This window comes from Kogia breviceps, chromosome 17 (genome assembly GCF_026419965.1).
Source record: "Kogia breviceps isolate mKogBre1 chromosome 17, mKogBre1 haplotype 1, whole genome shotgun sequence".
Taxonomy (NCBI): domain Eukaryota; kingdom Metazoa; phylum Chordata; class Mammalia; order Artiodactyla; family Physeteridae; genus Kogia; species Kogia breviceps.
In genome coordinates, this window is record NC_081326.1 from 51,869,598 (window position 1) to 51,892,092 (window position 22,495).

At 37.7% G+C, this 22,495-nt stretch overlaps 1 protein-coding gene across 6 annotated transcripts in view; it reads right to left on the bottom strand.

Annotated features, from left to right (window-relative positions):
• SYBU (syntabulin) overlaps positions 1-21,806 on the bottom strand; it is a 117,534-nt gene extending 95,728 nt beyond the window's left edge. For 2 of the 6 annotated variants that reach the window (XM_067017906.1, XM_067017903.1), the window contains exon 1: positions 19,393-19,902. Coding sequence is in view for 2 of the 6 variants with exons in the window: in XM_067017889.1 (XP_066873990.1) it covers positions 21,390-21,419 (30 nt within the window). In the remaining 4 variants the exon portion in view is untranslated. Of the gene's footprint in view, positions 1-19,392; positions 19,906-19,976; positions 20,697-21,389 lie in introns of those variants that run through there. The other 4 variants (XM_067017889.1, XM_067017900.1, XM_067017904.1 and 1 more) reach the window with 4 other exon arrangements.
• Between the last annotated feature and the right edge of the window lie 689 nt (positions 21,807-22,495).

Consider the following 22,495-nt stretch of genomic DNA (forward strand, 5'->3'; position numbering starts at 1 on the left):
AAGTTAGCAGAAGGAAAGAAATCAAAAAGATCAGAGCAGAAATAAATGAAATAGAAACAACAAAAACAATAGCAAAAATCAATAAAACTAAAAGCTGGTTCTTTGAGAAGATAAACAAAATTGATAAACCATTAGCCAGACTTGTCAAGATGAAGAAGGAGAGGACTCAAATCAGTAAAATTAGAAATGAAAAAGGAGAAGTTACAACAGACACCTCAGAAATACAAAGCATCCTAAGAGACTATTACAAGCAACTCTATGCCAATAAAATGGACAACCTGGAAGAAATGGACAAATTCTTAGAAAGGTATAACCTTCCAAGACTGAACCAGGAAGAAATAGAAAATATGAACAGACCAATCACAAGTAATGAAATGGAAACTGTAATTAAAAATCTTCCAACAAACAAAAGTCCAGGACCAGATGGCTTCACAGGTGAATTTGATCAAACCTTTAGAGAAGAGCTAACACCCATCCTTCTCAAACTCTTCCAAAAAATTTCAGAGGAAGGAACACTCCCGAACTCATTCTATGAGGCCACTATCACCCCGATACCAAAACCAGACAAAGATACTACAAAAAAAGAAAATTACAGACCAATATCACTGATGAATATAGATGCAACAATCCTCAACAAAATACTAGCAAACAGAATGCAACAACACATTAAAAGGATCATACACCATGATCAAGTGGGATTTATCTCAGGGATGCAAGGATTCTTCAATATACACAAATCAATCCATGTGATACACCATATCAACAAATTGAACATGAAAAACCATATGATCATCTCAATAGATGCAGAAAAAGCTTTTGACAAAATTCAACATCCATTTATGATAAAAAAATCTCCAGAAAGTGGGCATAGAGGGAACCTACCTCAATATAATAAAGGCCATATACGACAAATCCACAGCAAACATCATTCTCAATGGTGAAAAACTGAAAGCATTTCCTCTAAGATCAGGAACGAGACAAGGATGTCCACTCTCACCACTATTATTCAACTTAGTTTTGGAAGTCCTAGCCCCGGCAATGAGAGAAGAAAAAGAAATAAAAGGAATACAAATTGGAAAAGAAGTAAAACTGTCACTGTTTGCAGATGACATGATACTATACATAGAAAATCCTAAAGATGAAACCAGAAAACTACTAGAGCTAATCAATGAATTTGGTAAAGTAGCAGGATACAGAATTAATGCACAGAAATCTCTTGCATTCCTATACACTAATGATGAAAAATCTGAAAGAGAAATTAAGGAAACACTCCTATTTACTACTGCAACAAAAAGAATAAAATACCTAGGAATAAACCTACCTAAGGAGACAAAATACCTGTATGCAGAAAACTATAATACACTGATGAAAGAAATTAAAGATGATACCAACAGATGGAGAGATATACCATGTTCCTGTATTGGAAGAATCAATATTGTGAAAATGACTATACTACCCAAAGCAATCTACAGATTCAATGCAATCCCTATCAAATTACCAATGGCATTTTTTATGGAACTAGAACAAAAAATCTTAAAATTTGTATGGAGACACAAAAGACCCCGAATAGCCAAAGCAGTCTTGAGGGAAAAAAATGGAGCTGGAGGAATCAGACTTGCTGACTTCAAACTATAGTACAAAGCTATAGTAATCAAGACAATATGGTACTGGCACGAAAACAGAAACATAGATCAATGGAACAAGATAGAAAGCCCAGAGATAAACCCATGCACCTGTGGTCAACTAATCTATGACAAAGAAGGCAAGGATATACAATGGAGAAAAGACAGTCTCTTCAATAAGTGGTGCTGGGAAAACTGGACAGCTACATGTAAAAGAATGAAATTAGAACACTCCCTAACACCATACACAAAAATAAACTCAAAATGGATTAGAGATCTAAATGTAAGAACATAAGACTGGACACTATGAAACTCTTAGAGGAAAACATAGGAAGAACACTCTGACATAAATCACAGCAAGATGTTTTTTTGATACACTTCCTAGAGTAATGGAAATAGAAACAAAAATAAACAAATGGGACTTAATGAAACTTAAAGCTTTTGCACAGCAAAGGAAACCATAAACAAGACGAAAAGACAACCCTCAGAATGGGAGAAAATATTTGCAAGTGAATCAACGGCCAAAGGATTACTCTCCAAAATATATAAACAACTCATGCACTCAATATTAAAAAAACACACAACCCAATCCAAAAATGGGCAGAAGACCTAAATAGACATTTCTTCAAAGAAGACATACAGATGGCCAAGAAGCACATGAAAAGCTGCTCATCACTAATTATTAGAGAAATGCAAATCTAAACTACAATGAGGTATCACCTCACACCAGTTAGAATGGGCTTCATCAGAAAATCTACAAAAAACAAATGCTGGAGAGAGTATAGAGAAAAGGGAACCCTCTTGCACTGTTGGTGGGAATGTAAATTGATACAGCCACTATGGAGAACAGTATGAAGGTTCCTTTAAAAACTAAAAGTAGAATTACCATATGATCCAGCAATCTCACTACTGGACATATGCCCAGAGAAAAACATAATTCAAAAAGACACATGCACCCCAATGTTCATTGCAGCACTATTTACAATAGCCAGGTCATGGAAGCAATCTAAATGCCCATCGATAGATGGATGTATAAAGAAGTAGTGGTACATATATACAATGGAGTACTACTCAGCCATAAAAAGGAACGAAATTGGGTCATTTGTTGAGACGTGGATGGATCTAGAGACTGTCATACAGAGTGAAGTAAGTCAGAAGGAGAAAAACAAATATTGTATATTAACGCATATATGTGGAACCTAGAAAAATAGTACAGATCAACCAGTTTGCAGGGCAGAAATTGAGACACAGATGTAGAGAACAAACGTATGGACACCAAGGGGGGAAACCGCAGGGGGGTGGGGATGGTGGTGTGCTGAATTGGGTGATTGTGATTGACATGTACACACTGATGTGTATAAAATTCATGACTAATAAGGACCTGCTGTATAAAAAATTAAATAAAATTAAATTTTAAAATTATTTTTAAAAAGAGAGCTGGTCTGACCCCAGGATCCCTGTTATTTAAGGAGGCTAATGGACTTTTTGGCAAAACTCTGGAGTCTTTTCATATTCTCATTTAAATCAATCAAACTCAACTATTCAATCTGAGAGAGAGAGAGAGAGAGAGAAAGAGAGAGAGAGATTTTTAATAGGATAGGCATTTTCCAGCTTAGGCCTGGGAGTTAAAGCGAAATGGGAAATGTGAATTTGCTATTTCTTTAGTTCTCACATCTCACTGAATCATGTGTTTTTCTAGTATTTAAAGACACAAATATTTTTATACAATGGTTCTAATTATAAACCAAGAAGTCCATCTGTTATTTAACAAAAAATGACATGTTCTGATGTTAGAAGGAAACTGGCTAAATGGTGAACTTACGGCCATTTTAAAGAATTTTCCAAGATAATTTGAACTTTATTATTATTGTTGTTGTTGTTGTTATTTACTTTGCATGCTTTCTTCAAAACCTCAACCCAGCATATAGTGTGATTCTACTACCTTTGTACGTGTGTATATGTGCTAGGAGAATAGGGGGTAAGGCATGGCTTTGAGGGGGATGTCACTCCACAATTTTCCAACAAGAAAAATGAAACCAAAAAACACAGACTTCATGAATCATTTAAAATAGCAAGGGTATCCTGCTCTTTAGGAACATTGCTGGCAAAAATGAATATATTTCAGAGAGTCTCAAGACGTACGCAATTCATTGCCCAGCCCAGACTGAGCTAGGGCAACACTGAATGGTAAATGTTTTATTTTCAAATTGGATAATCCTTCAAAAAAGTCACAGTGAAGAAGACTGTGTTGATAACTCAAGCTCAGTAACTTATAACTTGAAATTCCCCTTAATTTTTATTATGTGTATTTTGTGAAAAATAGTCAATATGTGTGTTTAATTTAATTACATTAGATTTTAAGTACAAATGGACTGAAATTCATCCACATGACAAATATTTGAGTGCCTATGAAAGGAGCAAAATTTTTGTCAGTTAGTGGAAATGCAGGCTTATTTCCTTGACTTATTTAATTACTCTATGAAGCAACTGATCTATGAGATTGAAGATATTTATTGGCCCTGGCATAAAATCTGATTGAGTAGATTACATTTATGCAGTATTATTATATAAAACATCAATGTGTTGAATTCTAAGTGAAAATATTGTCATTTCTGATTTAATACTATTTGAGGTTTTATTCAAACACCATATATTTTAACTTCTGGAGAGCAAGTTAGAGATTCTACCAATGAAAATCTTCTTTGGGTTGATTCTTTCCTTTTCCCAGTTCTCTTCCCCTACCTGTCCAAGAAAATGCAAGGCAGCCAGAGGCTATTACTGAAAAGAGAGAAGAGCACATCCATTGATCTTACAGTTTCTATATGAAGAACATTTATTTGTTAGCTTAAATAAGTTGCTTATGCCTTGATTACAACTGTCTTTGTGTAAGTTCTGTTGACTGAGCCTGGATCCTAGCTACATATGTAAAACATGGGAAATCCATACATGCTTATGCAGTCAAAGCACTTTAATTAATCATTTAATAACTGATGAATGCTCATCATAGGTACATTTATTTTCAGTATAAATGTAGGGGATTAGTGAGTTTAGGCCAAATGAAAGAAAAATTAGTAATAGTAACAGAATTATGAACAGAACTCTAATAAATAAATAAATTTCAATGATGTAGAAATTAACTTCTGTTATTGGCTATTACCAACATCTATATGCATGCATCAATATACCAATAAAAATATCAAAACTGAACATTAAAAAGGTAAAATTCTACTTTAAAGAAATTTTAAAAATCAGACTTTTCATCTTTACAAAACGAAAATTCCAGAAAAATACATCTTTAATAATATTACCTTATATATTTTAGTTTTACAAATCATTTTCATGTATACTAGCTCATTTAATTTCTAAATGCCTCAACACTTACTATAACGTTTTTCCTATAATACTATTTTTTTTAAATTTTATACGTGTACATTTAAATTTAATTTTATTTATTTATTTATTTATATTTTTATTTGTTGGCCACACCGCATATGGCTTGTGGAATCTTAGTTCCCTGACCAGGGATCAAACCTGCGCCCCCTGCAGTGGAAGCACAGAGTCTTAACCACTGGACTGCCAGGGAAGTTCCTATAATACTATTTTTAATGAGCCTATTATATAAATTTTTTTGTGACTACTATTGAATGAAGATATAAATGGTGGTTCACTTCTATCATCGGTGTTTAAATAGACTATAAATAAAATTTTAAGTTAAAGAACATTTGCTTTATCTCTGCCAGGATATCAGTTTATAGCAAACAATCCTGATTCTGTCCGTCCTTTTCTCCCTCTGCCTCCCTCCCTCCTTTTCTTCCATATATAATATAATTTTGGATATAAAGCAATTATTTTCTATTTTTCTCTAAAAAGACAGAGCAAGCGAAAGAGAATTTCCTTACTTTATGTAGCTATCAAAAGGAATCTTAATATAGAACTTCTCCTGTTTGTGCTGTAATGGATAACAGAATCTACAGGTTCTTTTAAAAGAACTGATTGAGATAACACCTCCCAAAGTATAAATTTCCTAGATGATGCTACTGGTTCTTTGCAATTTATAGCATAGTAATTAAGTATGAAAATCCTGACTTCAAATATAATGCTGGTTTTTCTCCTCATAATAATTCCTTTTGATAGAGTGAACTCAAATTTATATGCAGAAAACCATTCTTTATGGTAAAGTCATATTAAGTTCAAGACAAATTTTATTTCAAATTTCTCAGGTTTTCTTATCATGGGTGTGGCATAGTGTTTTCTTAAAAAGAGAGGAAAGCTATGTGAGTGCATATTTCATAAGCTTCTTATTTATTATTCATACCATTAGAGATAGAAGGAATATATATACACAGAGCATTCTCTCAGATGTGTCCTCTGAGAAGTACACTCAGCCTAAACCTCAAAGAATCTCTTTCACTGGGGGCTGGAGGGAAGCTTGATGAAGAGGGCAGATGGACTTCCTCAGACATATTCTTATAGAAATGCTCCAGAGGGTACCAAGTTCCACTTTACCTTGGTAAAAAGTGGTTTACTTTACCGCTATTCCAATAGCACTTTACCCTAAAACAATTGAAGAGCATTTGAAAAATTTCAAACTAGTTTTGTTTATGTGTTTCAGAAATATTATTTTCTGAAATATGAAAATAAAAGCTTCTCTAATTCAATTTAGGGAGGGTTCATGTCACTTATTTATTTACTTATATAAACTGGATTTATGTTTCTTGCATAAAGAAGCTGATTTAGGCTTATGAGTTAATATGCATTGAAGATGCTGTGGGTACTTTATTAATATTTAATTTTTAAAATGAGCAGAGTGTGTTTCTCCCCTATTAGTGTAAACCTTTTTGAAAAACTCATTGATGAAGTCAAAATAAACATATAAATTGAGTGCTAAAATGTACTATGTAATTTAAGAATAGGAATGAAAACTTTTTTCCTTAATATCAGATCGTATTTTTCCCGTGAACCATCTATTTAATATCAGTCATGAATGAAATATTAAAAATAAAACAAAGAAACAAAAATAAATTTTAGAAGTAACCTCTTCCCGTACTTACTTCTGTCTATATCTGAGATAGATTCAGTTAGTTGTTATCTCAGGATAACAATTACTGACATAATAAATTAAGTTCTCATGTAGTTGGTTATTATAATGAGAAAGGATGTTGAGCATGTCTGTCAGTTCAAGGTTGCTGTGCATTTAATAAACTGTGGTCGAGCAACTTAGATTCTGGGGTCTCAGTATCAGCAGCAGTGGTCTAACTCCAATTTCACAATACAGAATCAGGTTTTTGATACTTGAATTCAAGAATTCAACTGAAATAGAAAAAGTAAGGTAATTTCTGTATTAAGATTTATAGCTTGATGTTCAGAAGTTGTATGATTAAAAATGACTTAGATATTTTCTTAATAAATTGACCTGTGTACATGGTACCCAAGAGGGAATGAGATTTTCTGTATAATTAAGAGCGTATCAGTTTGGTATTTAGTGGATTGCTTTGGCAGCAGCCAGTTGTTACCAATATTTACACTGGCCAAGATCTCAGAATATGCGTTGTAGAAAAATCCCTCTCTCTCTCTCTCCCTCTCTCTCTTTCCCCCTCTTTATTAAGGAAGATAAAGGAAAACGGAGCTAGAAATATGTACTCGGTTGGACAGAGGCAAGTGGTATACCTATGAGTTAAGATTTGAGTTGGAAGCCTTTTAAAGAACTTGTCTTAATAAATGATAAGGGTTGTTCACAAAACTAAGAAAACTGAAGACACTTTAAAAACAAAATATACAAATTAATCCCTGGAAACTTTTCAATTAAAAAAAATGAGAGCACTCACATAATTGTAAATGCTTTCTGCAGTACATTTGCCATTATTACCAAAAGAAGGATGCATTTTAGTCATTTCCTTTTCCTGCTTTTAATAACATTTAGGCAAATTAATAAACTTTGCATTTTCTGCATGATTTCTTAGTTACTCTGAATTCCTTTAATTATTCTGAAATGAATTAAAAGAAATACACACCATATTCCAGGTAAAGCTATGAATTAATCCACTTTTAAAAGAAACAAAGGAATTAACATACTATATGGGACATAATAGTTTTTCCATACCTATTGCCTGAAGGTTAATCTGGGATATTTTAATGTTAAAATAAATAATCTGAAAAAGGAAGAGGAAAATTAATTTAGATTAATCATCTGCTGTGTGTCAGGCACCATACTAGACATTTTAATACTCATTATCTCTTTAATTCTTTCAGTAGCCCTCTAAGTAAAGTACTAGTTCTACATGAGGAAAGTGGTTTGGGTGTTTCCCAAACTACAGACTAAAATGGGTCTCAGGGATAGAAGTGTGATAAGCATTGCTGAATAACTCAAAACACTACTTTGTATATTTAGTTATAGATATGAGACACGGAAAAGTAAAATTGAACACTTTTAAATTTTATTTTTCCATATCTGACTCTGAAAACACCAGCATTTAGATAAAACATCTTACTTTGCATTCTCAGAGCTAAACACATTTTCAGCCTTATGAATTTTATTTGTCATGCCTTGTAACTGAAGGTTGTTGGGTTAAACTTGATAACTCCCCTCCCCAACTCCTCAAAAATAGATAAATCACTTTAGTATCTGATATTGCTGTCTGGGTTAGATGGGAGACCATTTTCAAAGGACTTAAAAAAATTATGCGGGTAATAAAGCAGTGGTTCTCAACCTTGACTAAACCTTAGAATTACCTGGGAAACTTAAAAAAAATTAATGCCTAGGGGCCACCATGTGATTCTAATATGCAGCTAAGGTTGGAAAACATGGCTCTTAGTTTCCATCCACAACACGGGCACTATTCTTTTGCAGTTGCTTTGTGATTGCACCCACGTGACTTCAAATAAGATGAGGTTTGGGGTACCAAGTGGGTGTGAAGAATTAGGGACAGCACAAGTATGACAGCTCTTTATGTTATAAGCAGTAAGATAACTCGAATAGTAACAATAATCACCATCCCTTTGGGATAGATTTCTGAACTTCTGCAAAAACAGTATAAGCCTTATTGGAGAGAAAGCTGCCTTAGGACAGCAGGAAATAACCCTTCCCCCCTTGCTGAGGTAGGAGCTCAGTTGACATCCACTTAATGTCAACTGGTATTGGAGCCTATAGGAAAAAAGCTATATTTAAATCCAGTTTCACTTGCAAGAGTCTCCATCAACTTGTAAATCAGATTATTAAATTCATGGTAGTTATTTTTGAAAATTTGCATACTACATAGTTTAGCAACAAATAATACAGCACTTCTACTTAACAGCAGAAAGAAATTTTAACCCTAATATCTGACAGCTCTCAACCAGGACAGCATGTATAAACTCTCATATGCTACAGAAGCACTCAATTTGTACAATCTCAAAACAACTAACATATCACACTCAAATTAACTTAATTAAAATGCTTTTAGGGCTTCCCTGGTGGCACAGTGGTTAAGAATCTGCCTGCCAATGCAGGGCACATGGGTTCAAGCCCTGGTCTGGGAAGATTCCACATGCCGTGGAGGAACTAAGCCCGTGTGCTACAACTACTGAGCCCACGCGCCACAACTACTGAAGCCCACGCACCACAACTACTGAAGCCTGCGTGCCTAGAGCCTGTGCTCTGCAACAAGAGAAGCCACCACAATGAGAAGCCCAAGCATCACACTGAAGAGTAGCCCCGCTCACCACAACTAGAGAAAGCCTGCACACGGCAACGAAGACCCAACACAGCCAAAAATTTAAAAAAAAAAAAAAAAAGCTTCTAGATCAAGAGCATTTTTTCTCAGTTACGTTCTAAAGCAAAGCCTGCAGTAAAAAATTATCAAGTCTGTAATAAACTCTGGATAGAAACATTGAAACTCAATCACTCAACTGCTATCTAGTTGGCAATTGTGGAAATGGCTATATGCCACTCTAGTTAGCAGTTCTCTCCTTGTCAACCAGATCAGAGATATTCATGGTGAAGAACACAGGAAGTAATTTTATATGACTTGATAAAAAGAAAGCTGTCTTCTACCGAAGTGACAAATAAGGGTTAATTTTCATAAGACATGATTTGAAATTTCTTTGCAAGAATCATTAATCAGGCAGTGTAAATTCATCATTGTTTAAATTCTCACTTGGAAACAAATTTTCTACAGATTTCTTACAACTCTAAAACTACTAGGCTTCTCTGGAAAAATAAGCAGCATTTTATCAAATGTGGTTTAGCTAACCACACCTTCCTTAATATTTTTATGACAAATCCTTGACCCAAAATATAACTCCCGAGCAAAACAAATATTCCTCCCTCATCACCACAAGCAAACTTACCTATTGGGAAGGAGAAGTAATCAAAAAGCACTGGCTCAGGCAAATATAAAGAGCTATCTGAGGCTTTAGTTCTCGAGCCAAGGTTTGGAGACGCGTTTAAATGAACTCAAGAGTCAGATGGCTGTGGCTACCCTCTATGGGGAAACCAGAGGAATGTGCACTGGTGTGTAGTGCTTCTGGGCGCCTCCTTTTGTTCTAAGTAGAATGCTAATGCTAAAAGCACAGTTTGCATTCCTGCTAGCTCTGGAAACACGGATGCAGTCTGACAAAGCTTCCAGCTTAAATACCTTATGGGGAAAAAAATAAGTTCCAGAGATGGGACCTCCCTTGTGTACCAGTAAAACAAGCCACACAGTGACTGTGTCAATCTGAACAGTTGGAAATTTGTGGTCACATTAATGCTATCTCATCTTCTTTGAAAGATATATTAGAGACATTGAGAAAAGAAATTTTCCACTTCTTGTGAATGCCCATTAAGGAAGTCAAGAATGTGTCTTTGAATTTTTTTTCCACCTCTTTCTTCTCCCTAGTGTGCAAAATTTTCATTGGCAGATAAAAGCAGGAGGTAAAAAGAAAAAGAAATTCCTTAGGGCAGTGAAATATAGATCAAGGCATAGCATAATGGGAAGAAAAATGCAATGAAAAAGTTAAGGCCATGAAGAGAAAAAAAAAACCTAACAGTGTAATTTATTCATGTGTTAACATATGTTTTAAAGTATAGGAGAAGTTTAATATCCAATCATTTTTAATGCTGTTTTTCATTATACACGAGGAATAGAAAGCAAATGATTACTATTTAATCTTAATTTTTTAAAAATAATTTTAAAATGTCTTGTTATCTTGTCACTGTCTACACAGTTGATGATGTTTGTTTTCTTCCCTTTATATGTGAAAATTAGGTAACAGATTACATAGTTCAATAACTGGGGCCAAACTCTTTAGAGCAAGTGATCAAGCCATCATATATTTAATTTTCCAAGTCTCTGTAGATATTTACTGATGAGCACATCAATAGTATATCAGTCACTTCATCTATTGCATAACTTTATCATTACTTCAGCAAGGAATATCAGATTGTTTTTGCCTTTTCCAAGGAGGAAAATGAATGTTTAGGTGTTGCCAGGACATAGAATGTTTTTAGCACTACTGGCTTTCATTTACTTTTCATTTTTAAGTTTCTTAGCTGTATATCAGAATGCAAATTTATGAATGGTAAGAATTGTATGTGTTTAATACAACTACTCTACTATATCTATTTTCCTAGTACTCTTTTATGGCATGTGATCAATACTATGACTTTTGAGTTGAGCTCAAGATGGCTGGTGAATTTTCTGGACAAACTTCAGTGATGATAAGTGGTGACAGCTAAATAATAAAGGCTGGATTGAAAAGTTTTGATCTCAAAAATGCAACATAAATACAAGACATATCAGATTGGGAAGTAGTGTGAGAAAATGACTTAATAGATTTCTTAATGAAACCGGTAAATAAGTTTAATATAATTGTATAAAAAAGAATTGGTCTACACCCCCAATTTGTTTGATATTGGTCTTGCTGAAAAAAAAATAAGTCTCTTTGCCTGGAACATTTTTCCTCAAGACTTTGGCTGAACCCCATGCCATAGCTACCTCACTACAAAAAGAGGTAAAAGAGAACAGACAAACCAACAGCCAGAAAACTATCACTGTTCTGTAGCCCCCACCTCCCCCCAAAAAAGCATTCTCAACTGGGAGCAGAGGGTAGAGAGGCCTAACTGTTCTTTTTCAACTGCATCATTTCTTTCTCTACTTCCATATAAACCCAAAGGACTCCTCTGCATCTTGGCTTTTGTCCTTTACCCTGTGAATAACCTTTCCTTTTTGCCACTATAAAGAGGGAGAAAAGTGACTTCTTCACTACAAGCTAGAAAAGGAAGGTTGTGAAGGTAAGAAACCTTTCATAAACAGGTCAAGAGAAAGACTTCCAAAGGTCTAGAATTTATATGATGATATGGAATTTACAAAGGCCCTTGAATGCTCAAAATGGGTTAGGATTTTGAGCATTCAAGGGCCTTTGTAAATAGGTTGGGATTTTGGTAAAGTAATGGCTAAGAGCTCAGATTTAGTTCTGGGTTTTGATTCTGCATTACTATTGACTAGGTTACTTAAGAAAGTCATTTAACTCTCCTCATTTATAAAAAGGGAATTATAATAGTTGTAGTGTAGTGACATAGATAAGCACTTTATAAATGCCTCACATTTAATGCATACTAAAATGATGCTAGTCATTATTTTTGCTCTTGGTAATTTAATGCATTGAGAAAAATAGAAGAATGTATATCAGTTTCTATAAATTGATAACTGGAGAATGCATGCCTCCTCTAAAGAAAGTAACTGTAAATCAGTGACATCTGATTGGTGCCACCAATTCTAGCTATTTTTGCACTTATTCATTCATATTCTAATTCATTTAACAAATATTTATTGAGTGCCAACTCTGTTAGGAACAGTGTTACATACTAGAGACAAAGCAGTGAAAATGGCAAGCAGATCCAGTCCCTCAATTAGCTTAAATTTTAATGATATATACTGCTTGTGTTATTTTACATGTACATGTAATAATTATTCAGTTTTAGGCTTTTCAGGGGTAAAAGCCATATATCAAAATTCTCTGTAATCCTTATAATTACATGTATTAAATATTCATTGACTTAAATTGTAACTGATAATAAACGTTCTTTACACTTATAACAGGTAATTCAAATATTGGTCCATTATTTGAAGATATATAGCTTTTTCCTCTGGTTTGAAATTGTATGAAGAATACCCAAAGTGTTTATTCTAATAAAAATCAGAGAGAAAGCATTATTATGGGCTTAAGAAAATCCAAAATGAAGACTTTTTGAAAAACAAACAGAAATTGACAAAAGTTAAATATCATTGCTATTGGTGTACTTTAACGAATAAAAGAAGTGTAGGAGCAAAATGATAAAAATTCCCAAGCTGTACTTCAAATAGGTTAAAAACAAATATTTGCCAATTTAGCCTCCATTTTGCACACTACTCAAATACACAAACTTATAATATGTGCAAACTTTCTTGCTATGCTGATTATAAAGTTGAACAATGCATTCACTTCTAAGTCAATATTTGTATTCTTGTAAGCCGTTAACTGGAAGAAATATCAATCCTTTTTTTTTTTTTTTCCTGTCTGTCTGTTCCTGTGGTGGGGTCACTGAGGTAGAGCCGGTTTCAGCACCATGGACAAAGCATTGAGAGAGCTCAGCCTTATGATACAGGAAACATTCCCCTTAGGTTGAAATGTAAGAAATAACTTTATGGTAACCATCTTCCATTTTAATATGTTTTAAGGACAATATAAATATTAAAGAATGTTCAGCTGGATAATATAAAGTTTACACTTTCAAACCCCTTCTATCTTATGGAAAAACATAATGGCCCTTTTAAAGACATGTATCACTGTGATAAATGCATTTAAGTGTCATTAGGTTTAATGGCTCCTACTCATTCAGACTATTACACTGTACCTTTTAAAGTTAATTTAATGCGTACTAATGGTGTGAAATTGATGAAATTATGAATTGAGTTTCCCTGGGCACAGGTTAAACCAAGGAAGAAGGGAGAGGACAGGTTAATATTCCACCCCATTCTACATTTGTCCTACAAAAAATGTCAGTTCTGCCCTTGGGAAGGAAATGCTCCGTGTCAGTAAGTTGAACTTAAATTGATTTTTGTGGTTTTAAATTCAGGTAACTGTCTGTGGTTGGGTCACTAAAGGTTTGCAGTTTCCTTCAGGGAATAAGAAAATATGTGCACTTCTGAGAGTAAGTTCATATTTTATTCCACAGTTTCAGAGAATTAGGTAACTTGTCACTTCCTTTCCTTCCTGTATTCATCTTACAGATTCAATTCAGAGGGTCACTCAGGATATTATTTTGTAATCTCTCCCTCACATCATCACCAGATATCAGACAAAATAATGGTGTTTAATCAATTTAAAATCTGAGCTGAATATTATGATAATACATACTATTATTATTATATGAAAAATTGAAAAATCCAACATTCTGCTCCCAAGAACACTTGATACAGCAAAACTTTGGTTCATAGTGTCAGGAAAACTGGAATCCAATTTTGAACTATGACTTGCAAAAATATTAAGGATGAGAAAACTTTCACTTTAATTATGCTTGAAGGGAGAAGAGAAAGAAAAGTATACACTCACTACTTATTGCAGTTCATTTAATATTGATGGCTGGATGGATGGCTAAGAGAAGATATAAGTTTGTAACTACTCTTTTGCTTCTCTATCAAGTAAAATGATCTCCAAACTAAAAAGCACAGAATAAAACTTTGTAGAGAATACTAAAGCTCAGGCTAATTAATGCTACTAGCTTCTCTTAAGGCATTTAGTTCATTTGACAATTTATGTCCTGGGCTTTATAATCTCACCTTTTACAAATAGGATTATAAGATTGTTAATGTCGTTGAAGAATCTGGAGATAAGGAGAGATGCTAAGGAGACAGAAATCTAGAAATGAAGTATATAGTTTTGATTTTCACGAATTAGAAGCAAGAGTCTCTAAAACAGTGTTTGGTGAGATCAACATAAAATATTAGGCAATATTCTGAAACAAATTAATAAAAAGATGGCTTCTGAGTACTTGAAAAAGAAAAAAATGATATTCAGAAATCAGCTTGGTCTTCAAAGAATAACTTAGCAAGCATAGTATTTTTTTTTTACAGATAGGGTAAAGACTAGTAAATCTGAGAAATGGTCAGGACAGAAGTCACAAAAGCAGAAGTTTACTTAGATGAGACAATTAACACAAAGGAGCTGAGTGGCCTAAATGATGTTATTTTCCCAGGGAAGCCAGAAATCTGGGATTTTTATGTGAATCATTGTGATTTTTAAAAATTTAACTGCAACTTTTTATTAATGAATATCCTCCTGATTCTAAAACAAAACAAAATACATCTGTAGGATGAACCTGGCCCATAGGCTGCCAGCTTGGGACACGTGGCAAAGCATATGAACCTTGATGAGGCATCTGACAAGGTTTCACATATCATTACTGAGAATTTCTGCCTAGGGGGCAGTACAGACATTACAATTAGATGAGTTCAAATTTAATCTCAAGATTAGGAAAACTGGATCTTCCTAGTGATGGCATGGGCAGCCCTTAACACTAGAAGTACTCACCTTAACCACCATTTGGCAATTCAAAAGACCATATGGGAAAATAACCTGGAACTGAATTTTGAAATTAATGTTAATATTTTCTCATAAATGTGAATACACTATTGTGTATATACATGTCTTCTTTCAGTCACTCATTTATTTAAAAACATTTATTAAAAACCTACTATTGCCAAGCACTGTTCTAGGTGCTGAGAGTGCCATAGGAACAAAAATCTTCACTCTTATGGAGTTTACATACTATATTTGCCCTGTTTGGACATTAAGTTATATGAGCACTTTACAAATGTGTATTTTTGTGTGCTAACTTCATTCTGGAGTTTTGCTCTGTATTGAGCATAAGATATGAAGTTACTTGGTGAAAAGCACATGACACTGTGATAAATGGGTGTTGTTAGCTGGTACTTTTATTTATTCATTTAAATTTTCTTTCTAAAATGTTTATTATGCACCTGCCATTCTGCTAGGGCAACATGCTAAACTAGATGGGATATAGAGTCAACTAGTATAGGCTGGGATACGTGGTCACACTCCACAGGCACCAACATTTTGAATACTTTGGTAACTCAGCAGCCCAAAAGCCCTACCTTATCTTTGATAAGCTTTCCACAAACTAAACAAATTAGAAAAGAGGATGAAATCATCTGACACTGGCAGTGGTTGTTCCAACATCAGTATAGAAGGGAAAATACCTTGCCTTTGCTTTTAAATCCCATCATGCTGTGGCAAACTAATTCCAAAACGAGGTGGCAAACATGCTGAAGTCCAGTACAGACCCATGAAAGAATCTATTCTAGTACAATTTCGGGCTTTTCTATCCATATTGGTGAAGGGATAAGGAAAATGATTTTTAAAAATTACCATGTATTCAAAATAATCCCATCTGATTTTGTAGATAATTTAAATTTTAAAAATACCAAAGGGTCAGAAATAACTGGGGAAGTTAGGTTGTGACTGAGTTTATTTCTCCTTGTATTGATTCAGCCATAGTCAAAGAATCAATATTCTTTTCCCCCAAATCTGGATCTTGCTGGCTGGAAGGTTTAGGAAGATATTTTTCAGTTGTCCAAGAGACATGCCTACATTTCTTGAGGAGCAAAGTTAAAAAACAAGGCAATAGATCATTTTAATGCTTGAAAATAGATTATTTAAAGAAAAAAACTCATGGCCCTGAAGAATGCCTTTGTAAGCCATATATTGTTATAGGAAAATGTTTTCTTTTTCTTTTTTTCCCTTTCTGATGAGTGAACATTCTCACTGAAGTTTGTTGGTCATCAAAGTTTATTTTAGGGCTTCCTTGGTGGCGCAGTGGTTGAGAATTTGCCTGCCGATGCAGGGGACACGGGTTCGTGCCCCGGTCCGGGAAGATCCCACATGCCGCTGAGTGGCTGGGCCCATGAGCCATGGCCACTGAGCCTGCGCGTCTGGAGCCTGTGCTCCTCAAAGGGAGAGGCCACAACAGTGAGAGGCCCGCGTACCACACACACACACACAAAAAAGTTCATTTTAGAACTAGCAGAGGCACAATGAGTTAAAGTTTCTTAAAAGCATTTTTTAGGAATGCATTTTAATAATGTTGTTATGGTCCTTCTATACTTATCTACCTATCTTTTATTCATACAGTTTTAAAAAATTCACTTTGAGAATGCCAAGGTTTTCTCATCCCTTTTTTTCCCAAAGGGATCTCTACAGCAAACCAAAGGCCATATAGTTTAAGCAAAATGAGTTAATGTGCTCTGAAAAGAGAGACAGAAAAAGCCCACATATGGATGACTTGGTGATTAAGCCTGGGAGACAACTTGAATAATCATTATCATAAATTATAGAATAAAAAGCCAAATATAGCTTCTAGCTTCTACAGAGCTAAATATACTGCTGAGATGCACCACTCTGATAAAGACTTGAAGTAATTTTAGGAATATTTTATAATTTAAAAAGCTTAATGCAAATTGTCTTTTTCTAGAAGGAATGACAGGCCATTTCTCAGATGGCAGCTGGGGTGTGTGGTGACCTAGTTCTCTCTTTCGTTGTACCACTGGTCACAAGCTGTTCTGCAGAGCTGGGCTTGCCTTCTCACCACTTCCTGGAGCGCCTCCCAAAGACTTGCCATTATACAGCACACCCAGTGTTGGTATAATTGTAGGTGAATAAGTCTCTTTCAAAGTTACATCTTTATTTTTACATATTTGAAGATGTAACTAACCTCTAAACCTGGTATTTCATGAATATTATTCCTTAGATGAAGGCTAAGTAAAAAAAAAATGTGTGCCAATTTAAATGATAGTATTAAGAGTATTATAATTTGTATTTAGTGATGATAAACATTGACAAGGATACTAGAGTAACTGAAGTTCTGGAAATAGTGCCTTCTCCCATGGAGAAAAATGCTTTGGAATTTGATGTACTTACAAAATGACTTTTGAAAAAAGTTTTTATTTTGAAATAATGATAGATTCACAGGAAGTCGTAAAGAGAGTACAGAGACATCCCCCCAATAATTATATCTTACATATAGCTATAGTATAATATCAAAAGTAGGAGACTGACATTAGTGCAATGTGTGTATAGCTCTATTACACTTTACCCCATATGTAGATTCATATAACCATCATCATAATCAAGATACACAGCCTTTCCATCATGACAAAGATCTCCCTCATGCTACATTTTTATAGTCACAGGCCCTTTCAACCCCATCTCTAAGCCCTGACAATCAGGGCTTGTAAGATTACTCTTTTATGCTTATCTCCTACACACTTTTACTAACATGTGAGAAAACCACACGACTGGGTGTTAGGAGATGACTAGTTCTAAGTTTGCCACTGGCTAATTCATGTTCTTAGGCTACTTACTCTCTGCCAGCCTCAGTAACTCATCTATAAAAATGAAGATTTGCACTTTTCTTTTTAGGGCACCAGCATTTAAGAGCTCATATGATTATTTGGTCTCAATTATGATACCACTTTAAAGACTACTGCATGCAAACCAAGTTAATAAAATTTGATTTAAATATGTGGAGATCAACCAGGATTAAGCAGTGTGTTATAAACGTATTCTGCATTAAAATAGTGTCATTGTCACATAACTCAAGAAACCAAGAGCTGCATTATGATAATATATTGCTGCTCTAAAATCTGAAGCAAGTAAACAACATCATTTCCACCATCTCTCAAGGGGACAAGTGCTGCTGTTCTCCCAAATGTACAGGTGGAGAAAACTTGGCACTGGATTACCTGACTTCCTTTGCCCCAAAAACAACTTTGGAGGAAGAAGAAGCAAACATCTCTAATATGTGCCCAGCCAAGTGTCTGAGCTGGCAGTGCTGCAGTATAAACTTTAAGTTGAAGATTTTGAACTGTGGGGTTAGAATTTGGCCCTTTTCTGAGAAGGGAGATTCAGACGCTGAAGCCGCTCTTTGCTTCTGCTGCCCAGGGTCGGGGGTCAGGACCAGAGGACCTACCAGGAACCTAGCAGTGGAGTTTCCTGCTTTCCTTGATGTCACTACTTGCTCAACACTGGAGAACAAGAGAAAAACAACAGGAAAGCAGTTTACTCCAAGTGGCGCCTTCCATTTAAAGCTTTAAGAATCTCTTCCCACGCACCAATTTAACCTTACAGATCTCTTCCTCTCTACAATTCACTCCTATTTTAAATTCACCCAGCATGAGGATGTTTTGAGCTCATCAGCTGAGCCCTTCTAACGTATTGATGAAAAATGGGTCCTCCCTCCTCACCTCAAATAATCTGGTGAAAAATTCCCAAGGAAGCAGAAACTTGAGAAGTGTCCTCTGGGGACTCTGGACCATCCACGTCGTTGGAGAGATCTAGCAAAGCTTTCTTTCTGGATACCATCAATTCTTTACTGAACCTTCATTATCAAAAGGCACCATTTCCGAGCCCCACTCTCACTCCCGAGGACAGTTACTAAAGGGAGACATCCCCCCACCAACCGACGGCCTGGTCAACCGTGCCTGCAGCAACGAGGAGTCCAGCTTGACAATCTCAACAACCAGACAGGAACACTGTCCCCTCAGCCTCCCTCTGCTGAGCGTCCCCATTTCCCACAACCTTCTTCTGTGTGTCCCCGAGCACCCTGGATACTGCCCCCGCCCCGCCGCCCCCACTGGAAGGAGCGGTCCCGGGGTCCGGAGCATCCACCTCGGCCCTCATTGGACAACAGAGGATCAGTGGCCCTCCCGCGCCCGTGGGCACTGTCCGCAGAGCCCGCACAGACGCCTGCTCTTACCCTTGCTCTCCCAGAAGAGCCCCATCGCGCCGTCCACGAGGGGGCGTCCACGCGCGCCCCGGAGGCCGGGGCCCGGCTGGGCCGGCGTCGGGTGTGGATGGGTCCCGGCGCCTCCGTGCGTGTGCGCTCGGGCTCGGGCCCGAGCTCGGGCCCGGGCGCTCCGCCCGCGCCAGTCCGGGCCGGACACGTGGTGCCTTCGCCGCCCAAGCGCTGGGATCCGGGTGGCGGCCCCTCGGCCTCTGCAGCCGCTGGGCCGCGGCCGGGGCTGCGAACCGAGGGGGTGAAGGGCGGGGACCAAAGGGCGGGCACCGGTAAGGGGGGCGCGGCGACGCGCTCCTGCTCCGGGGGATTCCCGACCCGCAGGCTCAGCCCCAGTCGCCAGGGCCCCAGACGCCTGCGCTGCAGGCTCGGTTTCCCGAAGCCCCTCGGGGTGCGGGCGGCGCACTGCACAGGCTGCGGGCTCCAGCCAGCGGAGGGAGCCCGGGCTAAAGGCCGGAAGGTGTGCGTTGCACGACCTTCCTCTCACGCACGCCCGGATCCCCCGGGTCCCTGAGGCTGGAGTGCGCCTCGCGGGCTTCACTCACCCCAGTTAACCAATGCCCTGTCCCCGCGCAGGAGGCGCAAACCACTGAAAACCGCAGCGTGGACCTGAGGTATCTTTTCTCCCCGGGAAAATTCCTCTGGCGACCGCAGCCTGTGTGAGGCAGCGAAGGAAACACTGCCCAAAACTCAGGGCGAAGACTTAGCCACAAGCTCTTTCCGACTTCTCCAGTGACCTTGGGCGCCTCGTCTAAACAAAGTGTCTCTGGCCGAATTTCCTGGTCCAGGGGATAAACGTGGCCATTCACTTTCTAACTCTCAGGACATAAATAGCAATTGCGCTTAAAAAACAAGGTAAAATACCCTAGACTTCTTTAATATAGATATAATTTGCATTGATTTTAGGCAAGGCTGAGGAGAACCTCGGCACTGGGAAGAAAAGTGTTCGAATTTGTGAGTCCCAATGCAAAACTAGCCCCACTGCCTGCTTTCCTGGGAAGCTAGGTTTTTGAAGAGATTGGTGGGAAGGTACTCTCTTCTCTCAGACTTGCCAAGAGCCCCCGGTCGCCCCATCAAGAACATTGAGCTTCGGCTTCCGTGGTGGCGCAGTGGTTGAGAGTCCGCCTGCCAATGCAGGCGACACGGGTTCGTGCCCCGGTCCGGGAAGATCCCACATACCGCGGAGCGGCTGGGCCTGTGAGCCATGGCCGCTGAGCCTGCGCGTCCGGAGCGTGTGCTCCGCAACGGAAGAGGCCACAACAGTGAGAGGCAAAAAAAAAAAAAGAACATTCAGCTTTACTAAAGAGCTTCACGATGGAACTGGCGTTCTTCTGGCCAGCCATAACTAAGGGTCAAAGGGCAGTCACCACCTTCAGGCTAAAGGCTCTTCCAGGTAAGTTTCTTGTTATGTAAGTTGTTTACTCTTAGATTAATCTTCGTTTTTACCCCTAAGGGGAGCTGTCTGTACAGAAGACTGCTTCTGGAAAATAGCATCCCCGTCCTTACCCTGACTCCCACACCGCCACACCCCCAACCCCCCCACCTCCCTCCACCACTCCTCCACTACCCACCCCCTTTCCCTGGCTCCCCTTCTCCCATATTCAGGAGAGCTTAGCCCACACAGTCAACTTACAACAAACTTCTATTGCTGTGTATGAGAACTTGGCAGTGCAGAGTTTATACAATTGAAACCCATCAGTCTCACATTACTTAATTTGGCACATGTTAAAGGTATGAAACATTTTATTCTGTCGTTTCAGCTCCTTTTCCTCTGGTGATCCCTTCTACTTCTCTGATCGTAAGGGCTTAGACGCTAAGATTTCTTCTCTCTGGTGTTTTCTAAGTCTTGGAAACCCCCTCCTCCATGAAAAAATGCAGATTCATAACATAATGGAACTCCCTCACAACAAAAATTCTTCTTTTGACAAATCTTGACATTACTAGATCTTAGTATGTACCTTGTACTGCGCCCCTCTCTTCACCTGCATTCAAGGTCACCAGTGAGTCGAAGCCTTCCTTGACTTTTTTGTAGCAGAGATCAGTCCATCCGTTTGGCTCCTTGTCAGAATTGCTGTCTGCATCAGCATTTTCTTCACCAGCCCATGGTCTCTTGGGACTGTGTCCCGGGAATTTGGTTTTCTCTCTTCCTTCTCTCCATAATCCAGGATTCCAGGCCTTCTGCATCACATATTCCTGGGTTATTTCCTTTGAATCCCTCCTAGTTTCTTAGAAGATTGTTGTGAAGCTAAAAAAAGAAAGTTAATATTAGAGTGCCATGGAAATGTAAGATAATGATAACGAGTCTCATGCCCTTGCAAGTTTACAGCTTCCTTTAAAGGAGGGAGTCCCACCTTTTTGGAAGGAAATGTCATTGTATTTTTATTCTGAAGCCTTCAGAGCACTGGGAATGTGTGTGCATTCGATGTGGGGTGGGGTCAGTTGGGTGTGGGGTGGTAAAGTGGGGGAGAGGGAAGGGTGGTGTGGCACTGATGTTGATTTTCTGAGTGGGAAGTGTCACGTGGACCAGAAGACGGGAAGAGGAGAGGGGAAAGTCCTGATAGGAATGGTTTTCATCAGAGTGGCTGCAGAAACAATGGGTTGGGGGAGTTGTCCCCACGAGCTTACTTTCTTACTCATGGTCAATATAAATCCTCCACAGTGCATCTGCTGTAAGATGACCTTCTGCAATTAAGGTTACAATAAATATCTCTAGATGAATATCAAAGCACAAGCCACTGAACTCAAACTTACCTGGACGTATTACAAAAATACAGTGTAATTATAGAAACTGCTTTAGAATTCATTTTGGAAGAAAGGGTTAAACCAGGGGTTTATAGAATCTTGGCGATAGAAGGGACTTTAAAAAGATTAACTAGTCCAGCCTTTGAGATGTTGTGTCAATCATGCTTCTTCAGTTCTTGGGTTCAAAAAGTCTTTCTCTCTTACCTACTTGTTTCTTCCTAGATACTAGATTTGAATTAGACGAGAGAAAATTCTTGTATGGTTTCTCTAGACTTGAGAATAATGTTAAATAAGCAGCTCACAAGTTGGGAAGGTTCAAATG